The 25626-nt window shown below is 40.8% G+C and overlaps 1 protein-coding gene across 2 annotated transcripts; it reads right to left on the bottom strand.

Annotated features, from left to right (window-relative positions):
* Nucleotides 1-329: 329 nt before the first annotated feature.
* On the bottom strand, nucleotides 330-25399 carry ywhaba (tyrosine 3-monooxygenase/tryptophan 5-monooxygenase activation protein, beta polypeptide a). Of its 2 annotated transcripts, XM_042227031.1 has the most exons (8): nucleotides 25259-25378; nucleotides 17494-17527; nucleotides 16636-16796; nucleotides 14332-14472; nucleotides 8426-8549; nucleotides 8167-8330; nucleotides 6914-7009; nucleotides 330-3337 (listed from the first exon to the last, which is right to left on the bottom strand). In XM_042227031.1, the coding sequence occupies exons 3-8, from the start codon at nucleotides 16786-16788 to the stop codon at nucleotides 3281-3283; spliced, it is 735 nt and encodes a 244-aa protein (XP_042082965.1). In that variant the 5' UTR covers nucleotides 16789-16796; nucleotides 17494-17527; nucleotides 25259-25378; the 3' UTR covers nucleotides 330-3280. The 2 variants fall into 2 exon arrangements, with proteins under 2 accessions (XP_042082965.1, XP_005938128.1); XM_005938066.3 differs by lacking the exon at nucleotides 17494-17527 and having other exon boundaries at nucleotides 25259-25399.
* Nucleotides 25400-25626: the final 227 nt, after the last annotated feature.

The following is a 25626-nucleotide window of genomic DNA, read 5'->3' as shown; positions in this document are numbered from 1 at the left end:
TAGAGGGAAGAGAAAAACATCAGAGGCAGAAGTTCCAACTATAGTTACTCGGACCTCATAAAGACAGCAAACATCTGATGCTTCCTTATTTTACAAACGACCGTTCTAAAAGCAGAAGAATACAGCGAGCTCCTGCTGTACTGCTGAATATTTGCATTTTTGCCTCAACTGTGCTTTAAAGCTCGTTTCTGACTTTGGCTGTCACCAACTCCCAGATGTGACATCTTGGACGGCGTTCATCTTTAATCAGAAAACTCCACAAACAAAAAAAACCCCAAAACAAACAAAAACCATGTGGCCATTGGTGATAATAAACAGAAGAGGGCCGATTCGAACTGATAAAACCTTTATTTCACTTTAAATCGTCTTTTACATTTTGTCCTGTTTATAACATGTAAGGTGAAACTAGAGTTGGAATTTTTTTTTTTTTAAAAGACATACACAAATCTATTATTACGTCAATAACCAGGGAGGGGTGTGGGGTGGGGGGGTATCGAAGGGTGTTTTTTTTTTTTTTTTCTTCTTTTTTTGTCATTTTCTCATTTTTATAGGTGTCCTGAAGCTAACTCTAAATTTTCACAACCACGTGCGCTGCTAAGCAATAAAACCGTCACAGAAGCAAACTTTTTTTGTTGTTGTTATTTTTTGGGTTATTTTTTTTTTTCCTTTTTTTTTTATTTTAAGCAGAATACTGGTCAGTAAAAACAAAATGATTTCAGATACCAGATATACAGACAGGCTCGGTGCCACATTCACTACTGCATGGGATCATTTTTTTCCTTAAAAAGCGTAGAATAACTGCCTTTTTGTTCAGCTAACGAGAAAAAGAGCGGCAGGAGGGAGGAACTGGGTTTTTTTTTCCTGCTTTTCCAACCTTTTTAAACATCAGTGCATGAAAACATGTGTCCCCAGCAAAGTAAAGTAAAACAAAAACATTGAGACGTATGACTTCTCTACACCTACAGAGTGGAATGTCGAGATGGTTGATGACAAGGTTATTGTGACACTGAGCGGGGGGGCGGGGGGGGGGGGGCGGGGCGGCGCTACCAACAAAACAAAACAGGATTTCTGGGTTAGCTGACGTCCGCCTATATTTCATCACATCTCAGTCTAAAAACGGGGGTCAATTGTGGGGGTTTGCCTTGCTTCAGAGCGCGAACAGTATATTGATATTGGACTGCAAAAACTGGGAGGAAACGTTTGCCAGAAAAGAAAACCAGGAGTGAGATTGGAAAATGAGCTAGAAAATGTACCGTAAGTTGCTGATTGAGCGTTGCCTCCTTTTGATGCAATGGACAGATCTTTAGATTGCCTCGGCATATATACGCATGCTTAGCAAAACTGGTCCGAACTACGTGTTCTCCCTCCCACACGTGCACCTGTTGTGGACTCTAACTGCACCACAGGTGACATTTAAAAACAATGCTTCCTTTGTTTACATCTCTAATAAGTCTCATTTTAGTTTCGACCTTAAAAAGGCCAAATATTTTTGCATGTTGTTAGCAGAATTTCACAATCAAGTCCGATTTGTATTTTTAGGTCCATCTTACTGATATTTTTTTCCTCTGCAGCTCACCTGGAACGATCAGGTAAGAAATGAGGAAGCAGTGAGTTTAAGTGTCGGTCCACAGAGTGCACAATTTCTGCGGCAGCAGATTTGTACTGCGATAAATGAAAGCGTGCATTCTTGCTGGTTGATCACACTATTCAGCAGCAAGTGGAAACTTAGAACTTGTCTGAACTTGCCCGTGCAAGCAGTGAGGAGGGCGCAGAGGGAAGCGAGGGGTCTGGGACGGGGATGGTGTGAGGGGATAAGTATCGAAAAAACTAAATAAAAAAGTGACTGGGTGAAAGGAGAGGAGAAAAAAAAAAAGCCCAAGCGTGAAAGAGCAGCTGACTGCAACGGCTTCAAAAGTTCTCTGCAAGCATGTGTTCAACGAACAAGATCCACAAAACCGTTCTGTTTTCCAAAAGACAGATTTACAGTTAAGCTCTAAAAATGTTTTACAATTTTACAGTCTCCAAAAACCACAAAGATTAGTTTGATTTGTTATACAAACACACAAAAGTAATTAAAAAGACAAAGAAAAAAAAACAAGCATTTGCAAAGATAAATGAACATGTTTATAACCGAGGGGGGGACAGTAGTACTCGATGTTCAACAGCACCCGACAGGAGGTGGATTTCAGGAGCAGGTGGAGGGTGGGTTGGGGTCGTCCCATTTTGCGGTGGAAAATATCCTAAATTGAGTCAAACGTGAAGGTGGAATGTATGTGCTTTTAATCATTATCCAAATCATTTTTCTTTGAAGCCCAGTGCAGGGATTGTTAAATAGAGAAACAAAAGCAGGTGAGTGTTTGATTACGCGGCAGGTGAGGCGCTTTTGATTTGGGTTTTTTCCCCCCTCTTTAGACTCGTCAGTGTCACAATACAGCCTTGTAAGGAGGACCCTTCTGTATAAACCTCAGCAGAATTGCACTGCTGCCCGAAACACACACACAACCCACTCCCACTCCCTCCCCCCAACCCGCCACTCCCGTCCCCCCCCCAATCCCAGCTCAATATCGATTTTGCCATCAAACAAGGGCTCTTGGTGGCAAGGTGGAGGAAAAACTAAGCAATCACAGTGTTTGTTGAAAATAAATGGACAGTTTAATAACCTTTGTTTGTTTGTTTTTGTTTAAAGTGGAATAAAACCAGCCATTTTTTGCCAGTACACTAAGAAAAGCCAAAACAGAAGGAATGGACAACTATATAAATGCATTAACTCGCTAGAGAGGAGTGGGGGTCAGGAGGGAAGGGACTGAGATGTTAGGAAGGAGGAAGTGAGGGGAAGAGTGGAATGAAGAAAGAAAGATAAGAGGCGAATGTGGGCTCTAGGAGACGTTAATTTATTTGGTGGTTCTGGATAAAAACCCTCCCCGCGTGCTATAAGACTAGACTGGCCAGTGGTTTTTAGTTGCTGGCCTGCATTGGAGTGCCGTGATCGAGGGAGGGTGACAGGGATGGATTAAATGGTGGGGGTGAAAGAGTAGTTTTCTGGGGGGGGTCCTCCTCTCATATCTGTTTTTAATATTTGTCTGAAGGGCAGGTACTATTCATGCTGTTGGTTATACAGAAGGGAAGTCGGGAGGCTGGGACTGAAAAAGTGGGACGAGGGAATGAACAGGTCGTTTATGCGTACGAAGAGGAGGAAGTAGAGAAGAAAGAGGAAGAGAGATAAAAGGAGGAGGAGGAAGAGGAAGAAGAGTGTGGGGATGGGTTAACAGTGAAGTGCGCTCTAGTTCTCTCCATCGCCGGCCTCACCCTCATCTCCCTGGTTTTCCGATGTCCACAGCTGCAGAGAGAGAAAGAGAGAGAGAGAGAGAGAGAGAGACATCTTTCAGTGTCGTCTTCCAGACTGCGAGGCACAAAGGAAGGTTTGAGCATCTTCAAACACTCAGCATGAGCATCTCTAACAAGTGTTTCGGGATGCTGTCGAGATATTTTTGGTAGTCCATCTTCATCTGCTTTTATTTTCACCATTTCTCCTCCAGTCCAGTTCACTCCAACTCCACTTCCCAGAAAGCTTTTCAACAACCAGGAGTGAATATACTGCAGCAGAATAGCTGCTACATATAAATACACAGATCTGCAAGGGGGAAACGTACAAGTCCTGATTTGGTGCAGCTCAGGAGCAGGAATCTATTCAGTGCAATCTTTTTGTCATTATTACGGTTTTAGAAATCCCTGTGTCAAGCTCCCCTCATGATAATAACAGTTCAAGGGCAAAAACAGAGTCATAAAGAACAGCATTCTTTACTGAAGGCAAAAACATTTACTTCTGAGTTTTGTGGCTGCCAAGAATTGTTCTATTATTACACTTAATTGTAGCTTCTTGAGAGAACCACAGTATTAGGGCTCATTCAAGTACACTTGAGGTGCTTAAAAATGCACTAACACCAGCTGCAACGAGTTGATGACCAATTGATAATGAAAGAGCCACTCCCAAACTTAAAGGGTGACCTTTGAGGTGGTTTTCCCTTTGTGATAAATATAAATGGTGAATCTTCTAATTAAACATGGCCAGAACCACTCTGAGTGTTTATAGCAGCCTGGCGCGTTTCAAATAACCTCGTTATTTGAAACGCGCCAGGCTGCTATAAACACTCAGAGTGGTTCTCTTGGAGATCTGTACTGATGTCGAAGAGAGTGGATACCCGTTATCGGATCATCTGAGGCAGTGTTTCCCAACCACTTAAAAATGATGAGGTGTGCTGTGGAAGATTATTTGGTTCCACCTGATTAGTACTCTAAACAATCAGCGTGAGTAACGGGCAGAACAATTACATTCTTCCTCTAGAGGGCAGTACAACGATCTGCTCTAAGTGGGTTGCCAACTGCCAGCAAAACAAGACGACGGAGAACAAATGACATAATAGTCATACTGTGAACGCAGCGCTTAACAGCAACAGATAAATATTTCAAAAGAGAAAGTACCCAGGTCCTGGAGGAAATTTAGCCCAGATGAAGGCCATAGCCCGAGTAGTGGTCCACAAAAAAAAAAAAAAAAAAAAAAAAAGGATACTGGGGACATGTCAAGCCAAGTCCACTATACCTGGTACACGGGGAAAATTATGAATATGCTTTCTGTGACATCTTTGTTTGGTGGTGTACCGTGTGATTTTTGTAATGTCAAATATGTGCCGTGGCTTCAAAAGGTTGGGAAACACTGCTCTGAGGCACACATCTCTGGTTAGTAACACAGAAGCTCACCTTCTGTTTGCATGGGGCAGACAATTGGAAAAACTTTAACTTAAAGAGAGGAGCTAAAGCAGCTTGTTTTAGACAGAAAATGAACTGAAGGTCTGAACCAGGGGTGTCGACCTCCAGGCCTTGAGGGCTGGTGTCCTGCAGGTTTTAGATCTCACCCTGGGTCAACACACCTGAATCAAATGATTATTTCATTAACAGGCTTCTGGAGAACTTCAAGACATGTTGAGGAGGTCATTTAGCTTTTTGAATCAGCTGTGTTGGATCAAGGACACATCTAAAACCTGCAGGACACCAACCCTCGAGGCCTGGAGTTCAACAGCTGTGGTCTGAACCAAGGCCCAGTATTGAAGAAAAAATAAAATAAAATAAATAACAGCTCAGATCAACATACATGACACCATTTGATTTTGTTTTCATATATATTTTGATCTCATCCTTATCGTTTATTTCTTTTATTTTTAACCCATTTCCTTCAATTGCAGATTTACAATTATTTTTGGATATTTCTGCAACTATTGAATCCTAAAAATAATCCTTTGCAATAAAAATTTGGTTGTACACTAACCAGCCACAATATTAAAGCCACAAAGTCTCATTTCCCACTAATCCTTGTTCTGGGAAAACCTTGGGTCCTGGCATTCATCTCAGAATGACGCTGATAGGCACTTACCCACCTAAATATTACTGCAGACCAAGCACACCTCTCATGGAAAGGGTACTCCGACAAGAGGAGGAGAAGGAGAAGGAGAAGAAGCAGCAAAAACTGCCCGAGGAACACGACAAAGAGACGGAGTCCAGTTCCACTAAGCATCTTCAGGATGAACTAGAACAAACCCGGATCTACGGAGACCCCACCGCCCGACCCACAGGACCCAGAGGATAAGCTGCCAACCTCTCAGATACCGCAGGACAACCTCATGTTCATGTTCCAATGGTTCAGAGTTGTTTTAGTGGCACGAAGCAGCCCTAAACAATAGGTAGCAGGTAGTTTTAATGTTGTGGCTGATTGGTATATCACTTAATACACAGAGTGGGCAGAAATGCCGGATTAGCGATGCACTGATCAGATACAAACACAAAAACTGGACCGGATATCTGTGATAGAGAGCCAATCCATCCAACCAGCTCTATGCTCCTCTATTTATCCTGTTGCATGGTCTCATTTATTCATTTGCTCAATTTAAAAAAAAAAAAACCAAACAAACAGAACAAAAACTTAATAAATTTACTTGTTCAAGGGGAGCCTGGTTCCGTGTTAAAAATAAGAAGAGGTACAATCAATACCAGTGTTAATTATCCGTTTTCCTAACTGTGAGGAAGAGGCTGTAGCAGGCGATCCAGCCAGCGTATCAGATCGGAACTACAAACACTTGATTGGTGCATCTCTGGCAAGCGTGACTCTTATAAGTTTAAAAGAGAACAAGCAATGCTGTAGTATGTGTATTGTGCACACAAATATACTTCAGCATTTTTATTTGTGGATTCTATACGGCCGAGCTTAAAGACTTAAATTTGCTGGCTGATGTGCAACAGTCAGCAATGTGTAAACGTTGCTGCATATGAATGAAAATCTAGGGTTTGAGAGTAACGAAATTTCTATTCTCTGTATGTCCTGTACATGTGGCAGATTTGACAAATAAAGTTGACTTTGAAAAAAACAATTCCACTCAACATATTCTTCTAATCATCAGTATCCTGCTGGCAGGTAGCATTAAATTAATGCAGCCTGTGAGTCTGTGATCATGGTAATATGATTAATCAGTCATCGACACTGTTGTTCTTCGCCATCGGATCCTGGCAGAAGAAAAGAGAGTAGAGCAAAACCTTGGCAAGTGGCTGCAAGCTGCATATCGGTGCTGTGTGCTCGGTTGTTGGCCGACACATAAAAAAAAATGTGAAACAGGATTTAATGGCAGCTGGAGTTGAAACACTGATGTGAACTCTGATTTGCATTCTTGAGCTTTAGCAGAGTTTTGTCCCAACCATACCCAACAAGAAACCCGATATAACAGTGTCTGTGAATCACATCGCATTTATGTTTTACACTCAACAATTACAAGTTGTGCCACTCTCCTCTAAAAGACCTTTAATTATTTCTAATTCTAATCCTGAAACTCATCGAGTTTCAGTAACGACAGCTGTTCACAGGTATACTCACAGTGAGGTTGTCCCTTAGTAGCTGCATGATCAGCGTGCTGTCTTTGTACGAGTCCTCGTTCAAGGTGTCGAGCTCGGCGATTGCCTCATCGAAAGCCTGCAGGGAGAAGTTCACTGGTTAATTTCCTTCTGAAAACTTGTTTTCACTGAGACAAGCTTAAAAAACAAACAAAAAAAAAAAAACATGTATGAGTTACAGCTATATGAAAGATATAGCATATCCAAATTGAGGACAGCTCTTTAATATTAGCTCCAATAAATCTCACTGGACCAAATTGAACTTGACTCAACGGTGTTTCATGGACAGGTGTGAGCCATTTCTCTGATGCTTCTTTGATCCATTAAGCAAGTAAAACATCTGCAGTTGCCAATTGTGATATTTGGAAGCTGTTGCTATGAACCAACAACGTGCTGAAAGCAGCTGTCAAAATAAACAAATCCACTGAAAGATAGCTGGGACACAAATGTAAAGAAGCTGATCACAACCATGGTGGATGATCACAGGATCGTTTCAATCATTTCAATAGCAAAAAACACCTTTCATACCAAAAAGCCAACTATAGAAAACTCTCCAGAAGGTAGACATTTCATTATCCCAGTCAAAAAAATAAGGAAAAGACCACAAAGGAGAAAATACAGAGGTTTGTAGACCATTGCCCTGTAGAGTACAGGAAGCACACACCCAGCCGCAGATATCGTGGACGAGTGGTTGTTTTTGTTATTTAAAGTTCACTTGAAGTCTGCTGTGGGCGTCTGCATGGAGCCTCATGCTCAGCGTTTGATTAAATTGTGTCAGTCCGACCCAAGCAAACCTAAAAAAGCCAGGCAAGTTCTGGAAGAGTGCAGACGAGAGAAGCAGAGATAACCTGTACCACAGGCGGAAAGAGAAGAATCCACATTCTGAACGATCGCACACTTGGACGCTAGACCTTCTGCTCAGATTCAGCCCAATGCAGCAAAGTTTGACTGTTGTGTGCTTAGCAATACACAATGGGTGGACAATGACCCAAAGCATACTTCAAAAGCAACTCAGGAGAAAGAAGGGGAATACTGTGTAAATGGCTGACTGAGAGTAAAGGCCCGAAATGGATCATAAAAGAGGAAACCCAGTGCTGATGGAGTCATTGGTTCCATATTTTAGCCCCCAATTCTTCAACTGTGAATTAAATCAGCTGATAATCTGCATTTCAATAAAAACGGCAAAAATGCAAATTCAGCCATCGTACATGAGTAAATAAAGTGTTAAAGACCAACCTGCTTAGCCAAAGAGCAGGCCTGCTCGGGCGAGTTGAGGATTTCGTAGTAGAAGACGGAGAAGTTGAGGGCTAGGCCCAGCCGGATGGGGTGTGTTGGCTGCATTTCCTTCTTGCTGATGTCGAAGGCATCCTGGTAGGCCATCTGAGAGTTCTCCACCGTATCTTCACAACACAAATGACCAGTTATCACGTGCTGTGTGAAAAGGTAAACAATCTTTCCCATTTAAATATATCAGAGGTTCGTTCAGACTACTTACTCTTCTTTGAGTCCCCAGAGGCCACCTCTGACAGGTATCTAAAGTAGTCTCCTTTCATTTTGAGGTAGAACACCTTGCTCTCCGCTTGAGATGCGTTGGGAATGAGGAATTTGTCGAGCAGGCTCTGAAACAGACAGATGACAAGTTTTTTTTTTTCCATTTTGCACTTAGACATTACAGGTTGAGTATTACATAAGACACACGAGTGGAAAAGTAAACAAACACCTTGAACACAGAGGGTTTTGCTAATATTTCTCAGTCTATTTGCATTACGGCCTTTGCTAAAGCCAAACATGTGATGAATACAAACACCATTACCAACAGCTAAAGAGTAAACACCCGAACCTCAATTACGCTCATTTAATTGACTCTCCCATCCTACACATTTAAATAATGGATGGAGGCAGTCCTTTGGCAATCACTAACAGCATCAAGCTGCCAGACGCTTCTTTACACGTGCTTGTCGAATAGCTGAATAGCTTTAGAAATTCACTACCCGCATCCACACCTTTCAAATGCAGGATTACTGGTAACTGTATCTGACCATTTCCTGATGGCTACCTGTGCTTCTGCTGATCCCACCATTCCAGGTGTGTGTGTGTGTGTGTAGATAGATTTTCTGTTGAAGACAGCTTCTCTTTTTAGTTAAAAATGACTGCTAATGTTTGAAAACTGTAAAGCCTTTAAAAAGTTTGACTTGTCTGAATACATCAAAAGGTCTACTTCTCTCAACACCCGTACTTTCGCTCATTTTTATCCAGTAGATTTATTTTAAGAACACTGCTATTCCTTAATATGCATGGTATATTACTGAGCTATGATGTTTTTCCCCACTAGCTGTCATATACTGTACTGCTACAAATGCGAATGTTCAAAGTGCTCAAAGTTTCCATGATGAGGTCAGTGTTTGGACAAGTAATCATGTGAGCCAAATGCTCAACTTCACTTCGGTTTTTTCCTCTCGCCTCTGTGTGATCTCAATAAAAGCGGCAATCTCCCACCCTCATACGATCGCCACCACTCTGGTAGTGAGTACAGAAGCCCCGCCCACCTGATGTTCAAACCTTCTATTTATGAGGAGAAGCCAATCAGAATCAGGAGGAGGAGCGCTAAACCAGCTGGAGTCAAAAAGAAGAGGATGAAATGAGGGTAACACTGATGGGGATTATTTTGAGCTGGAAATCCTGCGAAGCCATTCTACTAAAGCATGAGAAAAAAAAAAAAGTGGAGCTAGATATGGGCATGGTGGGTGTAGTTAATTGTGTTTTCTGTATTATCACATATATAAGACTCCTCTGTGCGAAAGAAATAAAGCCGTGTCCCAGTGCCTTGGGCCACCTGCTTATTAATGTGTTCTTTGTCTGAAAAGAAGAGAAAGCCAGGTTTGCTGCCGGGGTGACACCAACTTCAAGCATGTGTGTCACGGTTCATACCGCTGTTGCTGTCCTCATCTGATCGTTTAAAGAAGGGTTTTACTCTGACCATGTGATCAGCTCTCACTTTACCCCAGAGCCTCTTCCTCACTGAGGTCAGCTTTGTTTCAGTGATTACATTGATTCTGTTTTAATCTGCTGACTCCAGTAACCTGTCCTGGGAATGTCATGTAGACATGATATAAGGGCGGTAGCCATTTTAACTTTAGTCACTTGCACTCGGCGCTTTGACTTCTGAGCGAATACAGCGAGGAAATGCCTACATGTGATCCTGAGCTGATAACTTCGAGATGACAGAGCAACTAAAGAATGATTTGCCTCTTTTAAGTAGTTCCTGTAAAAGGAAAAAAAAAGTCACAAAACTGAATTTAAAAAAAAATAAAAAAAATAAGCTGATTTTCCAGTAAGTGTTTTTCTTCTGGCGCTCCAACTAAAACTGAGCAGTGACTGTGGATAAGTTCAGCATCAAAAACAAAATGAAGAACAACATGTAATTTTTGGCAAGCCTTTGGCTACTGATGACTTTGCACAAGGTTAGCGAGTGCTCCGTCTATTCCACATTTCAAGTTTGCAGCACACCCGTCCACCCCCCACAGCAGTTGCTAAATCAGGTTACCTACGTTTTATTTTAGCAACAAATACACCTAATTTTAAAATGCAGAATTCATATTTCAGCTTACAACAAAACACTACTCTTGGAGAGCCAATATGATGCGATATGATGATCCACTGGTACGCTGTTCTAGGTCAGGGTTACTGACATATTTTTCCATCCCGTGGATGCATCAAAGCTCTTCCCTTCCAAGCTTCCTGCTGCTTTAAGGACAGCATGTCTCTACCCATCCTTTTCTCCCATCATTCCTACAGCACCACATCACTGCGGAGGCTTGAAGATGGTTTGACCTTGAAGATATTATTAGAAGTCTGCTCATGCGCTAAAAAATTTGAGCTGCTTTGACCTTGAGCAATTTATGTTCTAGCATTGTCAGGACCTGACAGTGAGGCCTAAGTCATATTTATTGCTACAAGTGTTTAAAAACAAAAAAACAACTGTAATTTCTCACAACACTTTAACAGCTTCTTTAAAGTGACATTTGAACAGCTGAGTAAGGCCTTTATTTATACAGGAAGCTTCACCGAAAGTACTTTCCAGTTGAGGCAAAAGTATTAACGTTCCAAGCATTTGAAAACGAAAACAAATGAGGATACTTGAAGCCTATGAGATCACTTCAGGTTCAGACACAATTACTGTATTTTCCTTCAGCCATCCTTTATCTGAAGTCTGCACTAACAATAAATTATGAGGTTGGAGTGTGATGGAAAAACAACTCACTCTGAGCTGCTGAAACAACATCAGCAGTTGGCTTATACCCAGTATATTGGGTTGATTCTTTTTGGTACAATTTCACAGGTCACTTTTGTTATTATATGCACTTTGGTTGTTATAAATTATATTTAAGAAGTGGGACAAGCCGTAATTTGAAAAAATAGATAAATTAATAAATAAATTTATTAAATGGAATTAATAAATTCCAATTCGTTTGCCTAAAATGGAAATGGTAAATGGCCTGCATTTGTATAGCGCTTTTCTAGTCCCTAAGGACCCCAAAGCGCTTCACACTACATTCAGTCATTCACCCATTCACACACACATTCACACACTGGCGATGGCAAGCTACATTGTAGCCACAGCTGCCCTGGGGCGCACTGACAGAGGCGAGGCTGCTGGACACTGGCGCCACCGGGCCCTCTGACCACCACCAGTAGGCAAACATGGGGTTAGTATCTTGCCCAAGGATATTTGGCATGCAGCCAGGAGGCAGCCTGGGATCGAACCGCTGACCTTCAGGTTAGTGGCTGACCTGCTCTGCCACCTGAGCTACAGCCACCCCATACTAAAAAGTAAAAGATGCTGGGAGGAAACAAATCCCTCTGGTGTTACATCAGGAAGGGCATCCAGTGTAAAAACTGCCAAATCAAACATGTGGAGCTACCTGCTGGGAGCAGCCAAAAGTATCTTCTGTGTTTGCTCTTTTACAGGCACCATATGGACTGTCGTTCAACTTGATTCACATCGTTCAGTTTGATGGTTTTGAACCAAAATGACCCAGAATTCGGTAACTGTATTCATTGACATTATCATGAGGAAAATTTCCTGCATATATACTAGGGGTGCAACGATACTCGTATCGATATTGAACCGTTCGATACAGTGCTTTCGGTTCGGTACGCATATGTATCGAACAATACAAAATTTTATTTATTTTATCAACTTTTCTTCTGACGATGCTGTCTGTGTTGAGCGCTCAGTGGATCTGCGTTCGACTACTCCGCCTAGGCTGCACTGTCGAGCGCAGATCCACTGAGCGCAGCGCAAGCTAGCAAGACAGAAGCTAAGCTCGTTGCAACATGGCAAATTGAACCTCCCCCACCCTCATTCAGATCTGGCGTTTGGAACTATTTTGGTCTTCATGTGAAGCATGACCCTGAAGGTAAGCGCGTCATGGACAAAAGTAAAACAGTATGTCGGATGTGCCACGCAATGCTCAATTACATTGGTGGGAACTAGTGCGTTAGCGCAGTTAGCTTGTTAACGTGTTGACGCCGTCCAGCCCCACGCACGGGGCAATCTGCAGTAACTTGTTAACGGAGATTTGCCGCGTTATGGCGTTAATGTCATTTTAACGAGATTAACGCTGACAGCACTAGTGGGAACACAACGAATATGACTGCACATTTACGCCGACATCATCCTAGTGCAAAGACAAGTGGAAGCAGACAAAAACAACAAGCACGCATGCTACAAACTTTACCCGAGTCATTTAGACAGCCGTTAGCACATGATTCTCCTTATGGGGACCTGATATGTTTAATATGCTGCTGAGAATATAGCCCAGAAGAAGCGTATAGTATAGCTTTTATTTTGGAAAGAGCCATTTCTCTGTAATAAACTCTCTTTTCCAAAGATGAGTGATTTCTCAATCAGATAGATTTATTACTTTGTTGTTTCAGCAACATTAAATTTAAAAACTGTACTTTTGAGTTAAAATATATATTTATAATTTTAATAAATGACAAATTAAAAAGGCATGAACATTTTTTGTATCGAAAAAAATATCGAACCGTGACACCAAAGTATCGAACCGAACAGTGAATTTTCTGTATCGTTGCACCCCTAACATATACAGGTAACTGCTATATAAAAGCACACTTGCTCATTGGAAGAGTGACTCTACTGAAACGGGCAGTATTCAAGTGCACTAGTAGTGACACAGCATTACATCCAATGATACAGCATAAGTCAAATGTAAGCACAAAAGTAAGCAGTTAGTGTTTTCCCTGGAAATTTGAAGTATCACATAACTGCTTGAATATTTAGCTTGACGGAATTTTGCCTCAAGTGGCGAAACATTTCCTCCATACTTGGCAAAGTGTGGTGGTTTGCTGGAAGTGGTAAAAAGTACATATAGTACCTTAAAAAAAGCATCATCAGAAACTGATACACAACTCTTGCTTTTAGACATGCTTGGGCTTGTCTCGTCATTGAACTCGAGGGACTGTAAACTCAAGGCATTGTTATAGCAATGATAGTGCTACATAGCCTTTTTATGTCACGTAAAAATTTGTACCGGTATTATCATGTACGATATGATGTGGCACAACCCTACAGCATTAAATTAGCACACTAATGACCTTCATTCTTGTCGTGAACGTTCATAAGGCATTTTACCACGATTACTTGCAAGTACTTTATCTGAGAAACACTTTGCATAGCTCCCTGGGATTGTGCAGGACCATGATGTCTTTGCGCAGTGGTCAAGAGTTTCAGAAGAAAGAAACACGCAGTAACTGATATGAAGCTGCCTGGCTAAACATTTATGCATAACTTTTTCACACAAGATCATAAAAATAATCTTGTGCAAGAACAAAGTCCATGTGAGATTCAAGAAGGGTGTCTAGTCAATGGGGTTACCGCTCAATATTAATTTGCTGGGAGTACGCACGGTTACTGTCACTTGGCACTGCAGTATTAACAGCACTGCTAAATGGGCAAGCTGTGTCATCTTAAGAACAATGGGGGGGGGTAATGCACAGCTTAATCTGCCCACACCATCCCCCCTTTGGAGCACAAGTGCGCGTGCACAGCTTCTTCTATAGAAAAGTGAACACAAATAAAATTAATCAAACGTGCCAAGTGGGGCAGCAAAGCAAAAAACCGAGAAGAAAATTAAAGCTATGTTTGGCAGCTCTCTCAACAGCTGCCAGCTACGTTATTACCATCTCCACAAGTAGCACCATGTGACAGCCAGAAGGGATCAACTACAGTGTGCCTTCCTTCACCATCTTCTGCCTTCTCTTAAGTATTGCCGTTCCTTCTATCATCACAACCATCCATTTTCTCCTTTCTTTCACTGTTCCTTCACAACTCCTCGTCCCCCCCCCCCCTCCTCTCTGCCCCACTCTTGTTCATACCAGCACGTCATTGCAGATTTCTTGAAGTTCACCCTCGATCTTCACGCGGTAATCACGGGCCATCTGCTGTTTCTTCTCGTTCCCCTCCGTCTTCTGCTCGATGCTGGAGATGACGCGCCAGGATGAACGGCGTGCCCCCACCTATTAGCAAAGACAATGCAAATCAGAAGGAGTCACATTAAAAAACAGCATCTTACTGCATCTGATCTAGAACTAAATGAAAATGAATTTAAGTATATCTAAGGTTTATTCGGGGCCACAATGGACCTTTGATTAAAGCATTACCATACATAACAGATGCCCGTGCATTTTCTGGATATGTTGGGTTTCAATCTGCACATTGTGGCGTGTATTTGCTCTTCTGAAGAAGTGACTATCAGGCTGCAGCACAGGCTGATATCTGCACAGAGTATGCTGAATCTGAAGCAGATGCTGATTGCCCATCAACTGATGCGGGCATCTGAGTAACCATGATTAAAAATGCAAATATTCAGGGTTGATTTTGGATAGTTTTGGTACATAGTTGGACATCAACAGCTGCAACAAATCATCAGGACACAAAGTCATTAATGTCATTCTAAAATGTTAGAAATCACAAGTCTTTTTAATCACAGCATCAAAACTGATGAGCTGAAATGAGATTACTGAAAATAAATTAGATGAATAATGCTAATAATACTGCTTTTTCTTTTTTGCTTTTCATTTCCATTTATCCCACCTTCATTGTCTTGTATCGTTTTATTAATTAATATCTTTTTTCCAAGTCTGTCACTGAATAACAGTTCACAAAATTAACTGCAAAACCAGACGAAACCCGTCTGAACTGCAGTGTTTTATTTCCTACGTCTGAACCAAACACATATATACTATCCACTTTGCTGCAGTTGCTGTTGAAGCAGGCAAAATCAACTGAACTGTGTACTACTTGGTGCAGGCAAGCTTTAAGAAAAACCCCAATGATAAACAGAGCGGCAGTGCAGGAAAGCCTTGGGCTGTTCTTACATAATTTGTGCTTCAAACTTCAAAATCTTTACAGAAAAAAAATAAAAACCACTAAATGTAAAATGCACAGCTAAGAACGGTCTTAGAGATGAACGAGTTGGCATTTTACTTACCGATTCGTGCCAAGATGGACTACACTATGCTGAACTTCAAAAATATTCGGCCACCCAAAACTTTTACAGTAAAGGTTTCCAAAGAAATCTCTGAGAATGATTTAAAAACAGAGGACTGAAGGGAGGGACTCATTTATAGCTGACATAGGTGCTATAAATGTATTGTTATCACTGAGCTGTGAAAGCGCTCTTTCTGCTTTTAAGATCATACGGGGTCAAAGAACACTTTCCTTGTATAATGTGCTGTGGTGACAAACTAAACATGAGAACAAAGACTCCTCTATAAAGTCATAACACAGAATTTTATGGTTCCTTTTGCAAAAGATGACAGATTTTTACTTCAAAAGAATTCATTAACACTACGAGTGTAATGTCTCCAGAAAATGATACAATCTGTCAAATTAATCCATTATTATCGGCATTTTAGTTTTGAATATCGCAGTTACAATCACAATTAATTTGGTCAGTACAGTATTTTGGTGATTACTCAACACCATATATCATATAACTTGGAAAGACCAAGGCTATTATTTGAACTGTGAGTCGTAGAAGAATAAATAACAAAAAAATAAATAAAAATTGAAATTTGAAGTGAACAAGCCTCATGGTCAGGAGTACATCTGGGCTTTTAGCTACAAACCTTTACTATCAAAAGAGCAAATTTTGAAGAATTTTGACAAAATATTAATTTTCACTGCAGAGCAGGAGCAGATCAAATATACTTGTAATCCAACAGTGTTGCCAGTGAAAACAAATCTCAGCATATACACTGTTAAATTCTCAATTTCCTATGCTTATCCAGCAGAGATAAGTGATAAGGATAAAAAGGAAAACCATTAATCATTCCTATAGTCATCTAGCTTTTCATTGAAATCACAGGTCACCACTGATGATGGGCAGTGGCAGGTTTGCAACCTCTGTAATAATAAGGGGGATCCAAAAAAATAAAGCTGTTTTTAAAATGACATTTTCCTATCAATAATAAGAGCAAAATCCTATCAACCTTTCAGTTAGCTGAATTTATAATAGTATACTCATTGTAAATGACCTCTCACGGCCCACCCGTAATACTTTCACAGCTCACCAGGGAGCCGTGGCCGACACTTTGGGAGTCACGGATCTACAGGTTTGCGGGGAGAAGAAGAATATCAAAACAACCCAAGCACAAATGATAAGACTGATAGCATACCACGTTCTTGTAGGCGACAGAGAGCAGGTTGCGCTCCTCGTTGCTGAGCTCTGCGCCCTGCTCTGTCACAGCCTTCATGGCAGCCGCCATGTCGTCATAGCGCTCGGCCTGCTCTGCCAGCTTGGCTTTCTGCACCAGGTCGCTCTTATCCATCTTTTAGACTGCAAGAAGAAGGAGGAGACCAGAGTTAGGACTTCACCGCTGCAGCTCTTCATCTATGACCAGAAATGGGCAGCGAAACGATACAGAGATAGAGAGCTTGTGAGAAACAGGTGTGGAAATCAGCGCTTTTAATAAGAGCAGAACATATCGAAGAAGCTGAAAGAAATAGCAGATGTGATAGCTAGAATACTGCACTTGCAGGTGCCACTTTGCAAGAAAACAGGAACGTGTAAAAAGCTGGTCAACCCACTAGCAAAGAGAATCCACATCATCGCACTTAGCGCATCCTAACGTCACATACGAGAGTGTTGGATATACTGGCAAAGACTTAATAAAATGTCTCATAAAATGTCAAAACCTCAATTGCAGCGAAATGGCTGCTCCCCGTTATTTCATCCCCGAGGGCTGCTCTACTCTCCAGATGAATCTGTAGGTCTAAGTAGGCCACATCATCGCCTTTTATATCTACACCATCACACTTTGGATTTGCCACAATGAGCTTTAAGCACTTAACCATTACACATTTAAACTGCTAATGAAAACACGACTACACCATCACGGCAACAGTAAAATGTACAAACACATTTATACACAAAGCAGCCTTAGCTGCTACAGTTTTAGCTCCGTCAGCAGTTATCTACCAGAGGGAAATTCAAAACTACCTCTCTTTTCAGTTTTAGCATCCTTGGAGCTTACCTGACCTCTCACCTCGCTGTGGAAGAGGGTTTCCCTATGGAGGGCAAAGAAAATATGAGCTATGATAAATGCCACAAGCAGAGGACTTTTATTTACTGTACTTCTCTCACATTTCCCACCATAAATAAAACCAAATCTGAGATTTACAAGTTATTTTTTGACAGATCTGATGTCATTAACACATCATTAAAATGGTTTCAAATTCATTCTGAACCAAGTTCTAGTCTAATAAGAGAATTACTGTCATTAATTCAATATCAAAGATGAAAGCAGGCCACAAAAACAGACATCTGAATTTATTCGGTTATTCTGAGCTGTTTTCTGCTTAACACTGGCTTTTATGTCAACTGCTCAGATTTTAAATTAAAGAGCAGGTTGTAAAGTATCTTTAGATCTGGTGCCTATAAAACATTTTTAGCACTCACTTGGACTTTTTCATGTGTTTTTCCAACAATGACTCACTGAAGATACAATTAGGCCTTGCTGTCAACAATTCGGCCTGTCGAGTCAACTTCTAGTCGACACAGTTTTGGCACCGATTTCAGTCTGGAACTGTCGATCAACATTTCAAATCAGCACAGATCCCATTTCTCCCCAACATTCTCAAACTGTGGCATGTTTCTGTGGTTAGTAATTTTCTGGTAACTGCCACAGTTTATTCATCAGATAGAGATTACCATTCTAGGAGATTTGTTTTAAGCATGTGTGGACATATTTTTGAATTCTTTCTTCTGGTCAAAAGCAATTCTCCCAAGACAGTTCCATTTCACGAGTAACACCCGTTTTTGTGCGGTAAAAAAGACATTCCTGTATAAAGTAGCGCCAATGCTGGGTTGTTAGTGGGTTTCCATACACTAACTGTATGCTTCAAATACTTAACACAACAGCTCTGACTTTATTTTTTTTGGAGGGGAAGGGCATAGGATACCTTGTGCTTTGGGGGTGGTCCTGCTGGAAGACCCACTTCCTGTTTGTGGACAGATTTCCTCAGATTCCTCTGTTCCAATTGAAAACTCATTGTTCCATTAGGATCTGGTAGAGCCAAACCATAATACTAACACGCCTAACGTGTTTTACAGTAGGGCTGCCACGATCAGTCGACTAGTCACGATTATGTCGACTATTAAAATAGTCGACGACTAATTTAATAGTCGACGCGTCATTTGAAGCTTTGTAAGATCCCGAAAGACACATAAATAAGTAGGATTTAAGAACGTAATAACGGACTGAAACAGAAGATGGCAGCACTGCATGTCCAGGGATGCCAGCTGCCGTTAAACCCCGAAGAAGAAGAGGAAGCTGTGTCCAAATTTAGAGGCCGCATCCTTCGGAGGCCGCATTTGTAGGCCAATTACATTACAGCGACGCGGCGAAGCCTGTCCAAATTCGAAGACTCCCCCAAATGCATCCCCAGATTTGAAAGATGGGTCGGGTTTATCCTTCGTGGCCCAACCTATCCCAGAATTCATAGCGCGGCTCAGCCAATTCCAGTTTTCAACAATGGCAGCAGCTGCTTAGTTTTAATATTACTCTTATTACTCTTTCTGGGTCACAAAATAAACTGTTAACATATTTTCAGGCGAGAATGTAGCTGTGCAAACTTCTGCTCGGTTTATCAAGACATCACATATTTGCAAAGGTGCTCCGACTTTTTCGGAGACGTCTGTTATCCACCAGCTCGATAGCTAGAGGCTCACTAGAGCCGGCGAGAACAGCGAACTCCCGGCACATCATTTTCAAACCCCCGAGGTCTTTCACTTAAGGTTAAACGTGATATACAAGTTGCTCAGATAATTTAAAAATGTTATTGTTTGGCTGAGACTAACGTTACACAAGTTTTTACACAGCTGAATAAATGTCAAACAGAGAACTGATTAAACAGAAGTGTGAAATGATAGAGAATTTAGTCCAGTGTCCTGTCATTTTACATAGAAAGAACAGACGGCCGAGTTTATTAAACTTTGAGACAATCTGCAAACTTCATTAAAAGTTTAATAAACTATCATCTTGTCTTTATTTTTAGTTAGCACATACCTTAAACAGTTCAAGCTGTAAGCTAATGATAGTTATATAAGAGCAGATGCATGCTGGTGCAATAAGCTGTACGTTTTACGTCCAATAGACGCATGATCTGATTAGTCGACTAATCGCAAAAATAATAGGTGACTAGTCGACTATCAAAATAATCGTTTGTGGCAGCCCTACTTTTACAGGTTATGTTTTTATGTTCTTTCTTCTCCGTCTCTCAATAGTCAAAAAAAAAAACCTAAACAAAAAAAAGAAATAAAAAAACAAGTCTTTGTGGTTCATCCACGGGGGTTTTAGCAAACTCTTAGACAGCAACAGAGCAGTTTTTGGGGAGAAGTAGCTTCCTCAATGCATCCCAATGAGGAACAGTGCAAAGCATTGTTGTTCAGCTTTCTTCTGGTGAACAAAACGAGACGACGACTTTGGTAGACTAGAAGCTAGTCTTTGTTCGTTTCTGACGTCTATTAAACTCAGTGTCTCATGCTCCTAACAATCAGAGTACTTCTAACGATGCTCGATTTCTTTTTATAATAATCTTATGGAATATATAAATATAAATCCTGGGTTTGAAAAAAAAGCACCCAAAGGTAAAGTTCCTTTAACCTGAATTCCTTCTAATGACCAGCAGGAGGCAACTGGTCCAGCTGCAAAAAGAAGTCCAGTTGTGTACACGCTCATGGGTAACTGACCTTTCAGCTCGCCAGATCAGTGACTTCAATAAAAACTTTCCTGATGAGTTTAGATTCTCAACCACTAGCTACAAGACCATTCTAAAACAGGATAATATCAATTTTGCAAATTACCATCCCCACTGGTGTCAAAAAGGAAAACAGGGCAGGGCACCTTAGAGCTCACCTACCTTGTGATTCATGATAAGGTCACGCAACCAATTTCACATCTACCCCTCGATCCCAAGATTTGGTTTCAAAAACGCTTAGCTCAAGGCTTCACTGACTGCTGGGTGACATCAAGGCTACATGCATCTTGTACGGGGAATTATATATCCTTCCAATAATGTGTTGTGAAGATCAGACTTTGAAAGACGCTCATTACTGACGCAAAACTGGGCCCCCACACCTGGTTCAAACCTCATTGACTGAAAACATTTAACTCAGATTTAACCTTTAAATTAACCGCTATTCTCCAACAGGTTCACATAGTCACATACAAAAATATGTTGTTTAATTTTGAATCTTTCCTCCTTTGATAAATACCTAGGTATAGTATTTCTCATTTATTTTAACTGGCTTTTTCTAGTTAGTTTTAAAATGTGTAACCAAAAGAAAAAAAAAAATTCTTGAGAATTCTTTGGCCATATATATGCAAATGTGTCCAAAAATGTCTATTAGCTTTAGAATTAAGCCATAAAATACAGACATTTTTGGTACAGTGATTTTAGCAGTCCTTCCAGTGGTACAAGGTATTATGTCATTTTGTTTTTTTTCCCCAGCAGTGACTCTCACTTCTTCAGGCCAACCCTACTGCTGAACTGCGACTGGTAAAGCACATGACAATAGAGGACACTGTGTACACAGAAGCTATCTCAGCAATCTAAACAAGTAGCGCCTTCAAAGTTCCAGGTAGCCTGCCTTACTAGTTCTCTTTTCACATGAGGAATGACATTGTTTTAAGAACAGTGTGTTGTCACAGCAAAGGACACTTGAGGTTGTCTTCTACTAATAAGTATTTTCTTTATATAAAATAAAAAAAATAAATAAAAAAAATAGCAAGAAAGAAAGAAAATAACCCAGTTGGGGCAACATTCTGTGTACTTTTTTCAAATCTTAATCTATGATATTAAAAACATGTAACAGTTTACCTCACTGCCACCAGAGGGTGCTGAGGCATTTGTGGAAACAAATAGCCCTCTTTTACTTTTACTTGTCACATTTTAAGTGGTTTAGTTGCTTTAACGCTTTCCCTAATTTAATTCACTCCGATCAATATGCAGATTTCTTTGCACACTCAGTCATTTTAATTGTTTATGTTTAAGAATAAGCACAAACAATTATGCATAAGGAAGCATTTTTGGTTTTTGTTAGCATTTTTTTTTTGTTGAATGGAGCTCAGATTCCAGGAAAAAAAATTTTAAAATTTAAAAAAAAAGGTCTTTTATGTTTATTAGTCAACCAAACAGTAAGTCAATTTGTTTCCTATTAAACTTACAAACTGTAATAAATAATAATATTTTAAAAAATGACTAGCGTGAGGCGCTAACACTTGTATTTTAGTTGTAAGCAATCATAACTGCCAGTCTGAAAATTGGTATTTGTTAATAAATGAAAGGCATCTGCCAAAAACACACTTAAAGCCTAAATACAGTATCTAGGAAATGAATAATATAATCTATAGGGATGATTTAAAAAAAAATTCAATACCATATTCTTATCTTTACAACAACTACTGTGAAAATATGAAAAGAATGAGTACCTCTAAATGTCACAGCAGGAGAGCGGACAAATCTAACAAACCTTCAGCTATTCATTCACAACTAAACGGCCACTCCTATTCTTCTGCTGAGTAATTAAAGGCCTCTTGACAGGGAGCGCACCAACAGCACGTATCGAGCGCCAATTCCAAGGCTAACAAGCAGAAATCAATTATCTGCTGGTGCTGAGCACAGTTCCATTAGTTTTCAAAAAAAAAAAAAAAAAAAGTGAGACCATTATGATCATTATAAATTCAGAAACCCATTCAGTCCATTATCAGGACACTTGTTGAAGGAAAAATGTGATCCCTCTAGATTCACCAGCGTTTTGTCGAGGCCGACACATGGGTAATATAATTGTATAATTGTTTTACATTGGCAAATCCCACTTTAACCAACATCAGAATATATGACGACTGGTGTTTTAAGTGTGAAATCCATACAAAAAACAGTTTTTAATAAAAATATGTATTCAAATGGCATTCAAAAGTTAAGCCAAAGGAGCTGCAATATTTTGCAGAGTGGGTCCTGACAGGGTTGCCGTATTAAGGCAAAACATAATAATCATGAATATTTGAGTTAACTATACTCTTACTATAATCTTAATTGTCTAATAGTTATTTCTAACAGAAATCATTCATTTATAACAGGATTTGTGCAACTTTAAATATAATTATAATTTTTATAAAAAGGTTAACAATGTCAGGGACACAGGATCATCTCGTGGGAAGCTGAACACCAGTCACCTCCAGGCTGTAGTGTCTACACGCCTGAGATTTTACACAGGAAAAGGTAGCCAAGGCTGCAGTGGATTCTGAGGACTTTCATGGTTTGTGGAGCGACGGCGAGTTGAAGTCGATGACAAACCGACAATTCGATAGCATGCTGGCAAAAGCTTACAAGTTTAGAGAGTCAAACCCTGCATACAACAAAAGGTTCACCTGCACAAACGTTTTAGAACTTTCATATCATCTCGATGGTCACCCAAAGTCTTCTTGGCTGAATTTGATCTAAACAGTGATTTTAGGGTTTTAGGGTGGGGCAAAAAGCAAACAAGGTCAAACTTGTTTTTGATTTATAATAAAAGACAAAACAAGAGCCTCATAGCAAGGGCAGAATTTTTTTTTTTTTATCCTAATTATCACAAAACCAAAATCATAATTGATATATAAAACTGATGAATTAATGTTCATCACTGATGGTGGTCACAGAAACACATGATTTAGGTGGTGACAGTGTTTGGCAGGGTGAAGTCCCCCACCACCACCACCTATCATCACCAAATCTCCTATTCAGGTGCCAGATGCTGATGTACTTGTATTAACACGCACCACAGGAAAGCAACTTTATTGTTTTGATGAGACACCAGGACACAGACTGCAGTATTGGTTCCTGGCTATTATTTTGTTTAATGTGTTTCGAACATAATGCATATTAACAAAAGTAATGTTAACTTCATATTTCATCAAAATTTGATTCAAGACACCAGTTTTGCTCAGTGGTTTGAGCAGGCAACCATATCCCAGGACCCAGGTTCGTGTCCAATCCAAGACCCTTTGCTGATGTCTTCCTCCACTCGCCTGTTTAATCTTCACTGTACTCTCCAATAACACTGATAAAACTAAAATACTAATAGTAGAATTTAAGATATAACATTGAAATGATTTGATTCTGTTAAGAATGTAGGGTTCTGAAAACAACTTGGGTTTTGTAGCGATTGTCATGGGAACTGGATACAATGTCTGATATTATAGACATTTTATTAAAACCAATTAATTAAAAATAATATAAAAAAATAGGACAATTTGTGTTCTTGTTTAGGAAGATGTGAGGATCATTTCTGTACCAAGTGTGTCATTACTGTTTGATTGTGTGTAGAAAACGATACTCCTACCTAACAAGGCGTATCATTATTATTATTTTTTATATATACAAAGGATAGAAATTATGTAATGGCTTGCATTACCTACAAACACTAAAACGGGGCTCCGCCTCAATTTAATTGCCAGGTCTATCGTGCATCGTAATTCACACAGCTGTGTTATGACATATTAGCACGAGTTAGCACTTAGCATTAGGTAAAATGCCGCTGGTCGCGATTACAAGCGCATTAATGACGCATTGCTTTACCGCCATAGCGAGCTACACATCGGCTTGACATTGATCCAACTCAGTCCAAGCTACAATCGTCTGGCACACGACCAACATGCTTTGCATTTGCCGTGCTGTTATTGAACCACCTAGCTAAACAATTATCGTTAAAAAAATAAAAAATAAAAAAAAATCGAGGGACACCATCTTCAGCTTTGGACCGACACACGCCCAACCGAGTAAAATCCATAATCTCGACAAAAAGAGTTTGACACGGACGTTTTTAAAAACGGCCTCGGGGAACGAATACTGAGGTAACAGCGCTGAGTCGGCCTGCTAGCAGTTACGCCCTCCTTGTCGCATTCCCCTGCGGAATTTTAAGATGGAGAGCTAGATTACCGCCAGCTAGCATGGAAGCTAAACGTCACAGTACGGCTGCTTACTGGCTTTAATGGTTAGCCTAGCCCGCTAAGGGATCTGACCCAGTTCAGTCTGAACGCCGACGAGGTTACACCAAAACCGGTAGCCAGATAATCTACGTAGTTTAATGTTTAATTAGTTCTATGTCTTCACTATCCTAATCGAGCTACATAAAATCGAAAGATCTTGAAATTTAAGTCGGATTTGAGGGGAGACTCCCAAGGAATATGGAGGGTGGGTTAGCTTCCATATCGCTTCACTACGCCATGACGGAGTTCGTTTAAAGACAATCCATAATCGCGATGTCTTTTCCAGTCCATGCTGCGAATAATGAGGCCAGATATTACGATCGTCATATGGCAGATAGCGTCTGCGGTTTAGTTTGTCGCTAGCCGCGGCGCCATGTAGCTAGCACTGACTGCTAAAATGTCTGAGCTCTCGCGACGGCTGGGGTTGCTAAGCTGTCAAAATGGCCAAACTTGGTGCCGCTTCCCCCCCTTTCACGGGACCGCGGATCGCGCATGCATCGATCTTATTCTGGGCCTTCAAAATTAAAGATCAGTGGTATAATAACTGCATAAAGAGCAGAGGCAACCGCTCATATGTGTTTTATGGATTATTTCTCGTTATCCGGCCACATTCTCGGCCTAAACCCTCGCCCCCAGCCCCAGACCACAATAGGCACCTTCCGCCGCAGAGGCAGGCAATGGGGCTACCACTCGGACTGCTCCTCTCCACGAAAGACTGTGTTTACACTGTCTATAAGACGATAATCGAGTAATTTGCTGGTGAACTCACATTTAAGATGTACTAGGAATCCCGATTTTATTCTCTCAACGATGTGAGTTTGTCAAGCCGTCCTCCGCTCGCTGCTCAGGGTATTCAGGGCAGTACCACTTCCGCCTGCTCTGACACTTCCGCTTCCTCTTAACCCCACCCCTCCCCCCGCCAGTATCCACGGCAACCGCGCCAGGGGGTTTCCTAAGCATCTTGCGAGGGGCTTTGACGTCAGGAGGGCCATGGCAACCGCTACAGGATGACGTGCGTCGGTCTCCGTGGCAACTGTCTCCCCGAGGCTGCTGCTGTCGTATCTGAGTTCGCCGTCGTGTCAGCTGACACAGCTCTGTGTGGGTTACACTGATTTATTTATTTATTTTTATTATTTT

Source organism: Haplochromis burtoni, unplaced genomic scaffold (assembly GCF_018398535.1).
Source record: "Haplochromis burtoni strain Fernald_Lab_line unplaced genomic scaffold, NCSU_Asbu1 Contig_239, whole genome shotgun sequence".
In the NCBI taxonomy this organism is placed as follows: Eukaryota; Metazoa; Chordata; class Actinopteri; order Cichliformes; family Cichlidae; genus Haplochromis; species Haplochromis burtoni.
This window is presented reverse-complemented; position numbering and strand designations above follow the sequence as displayed.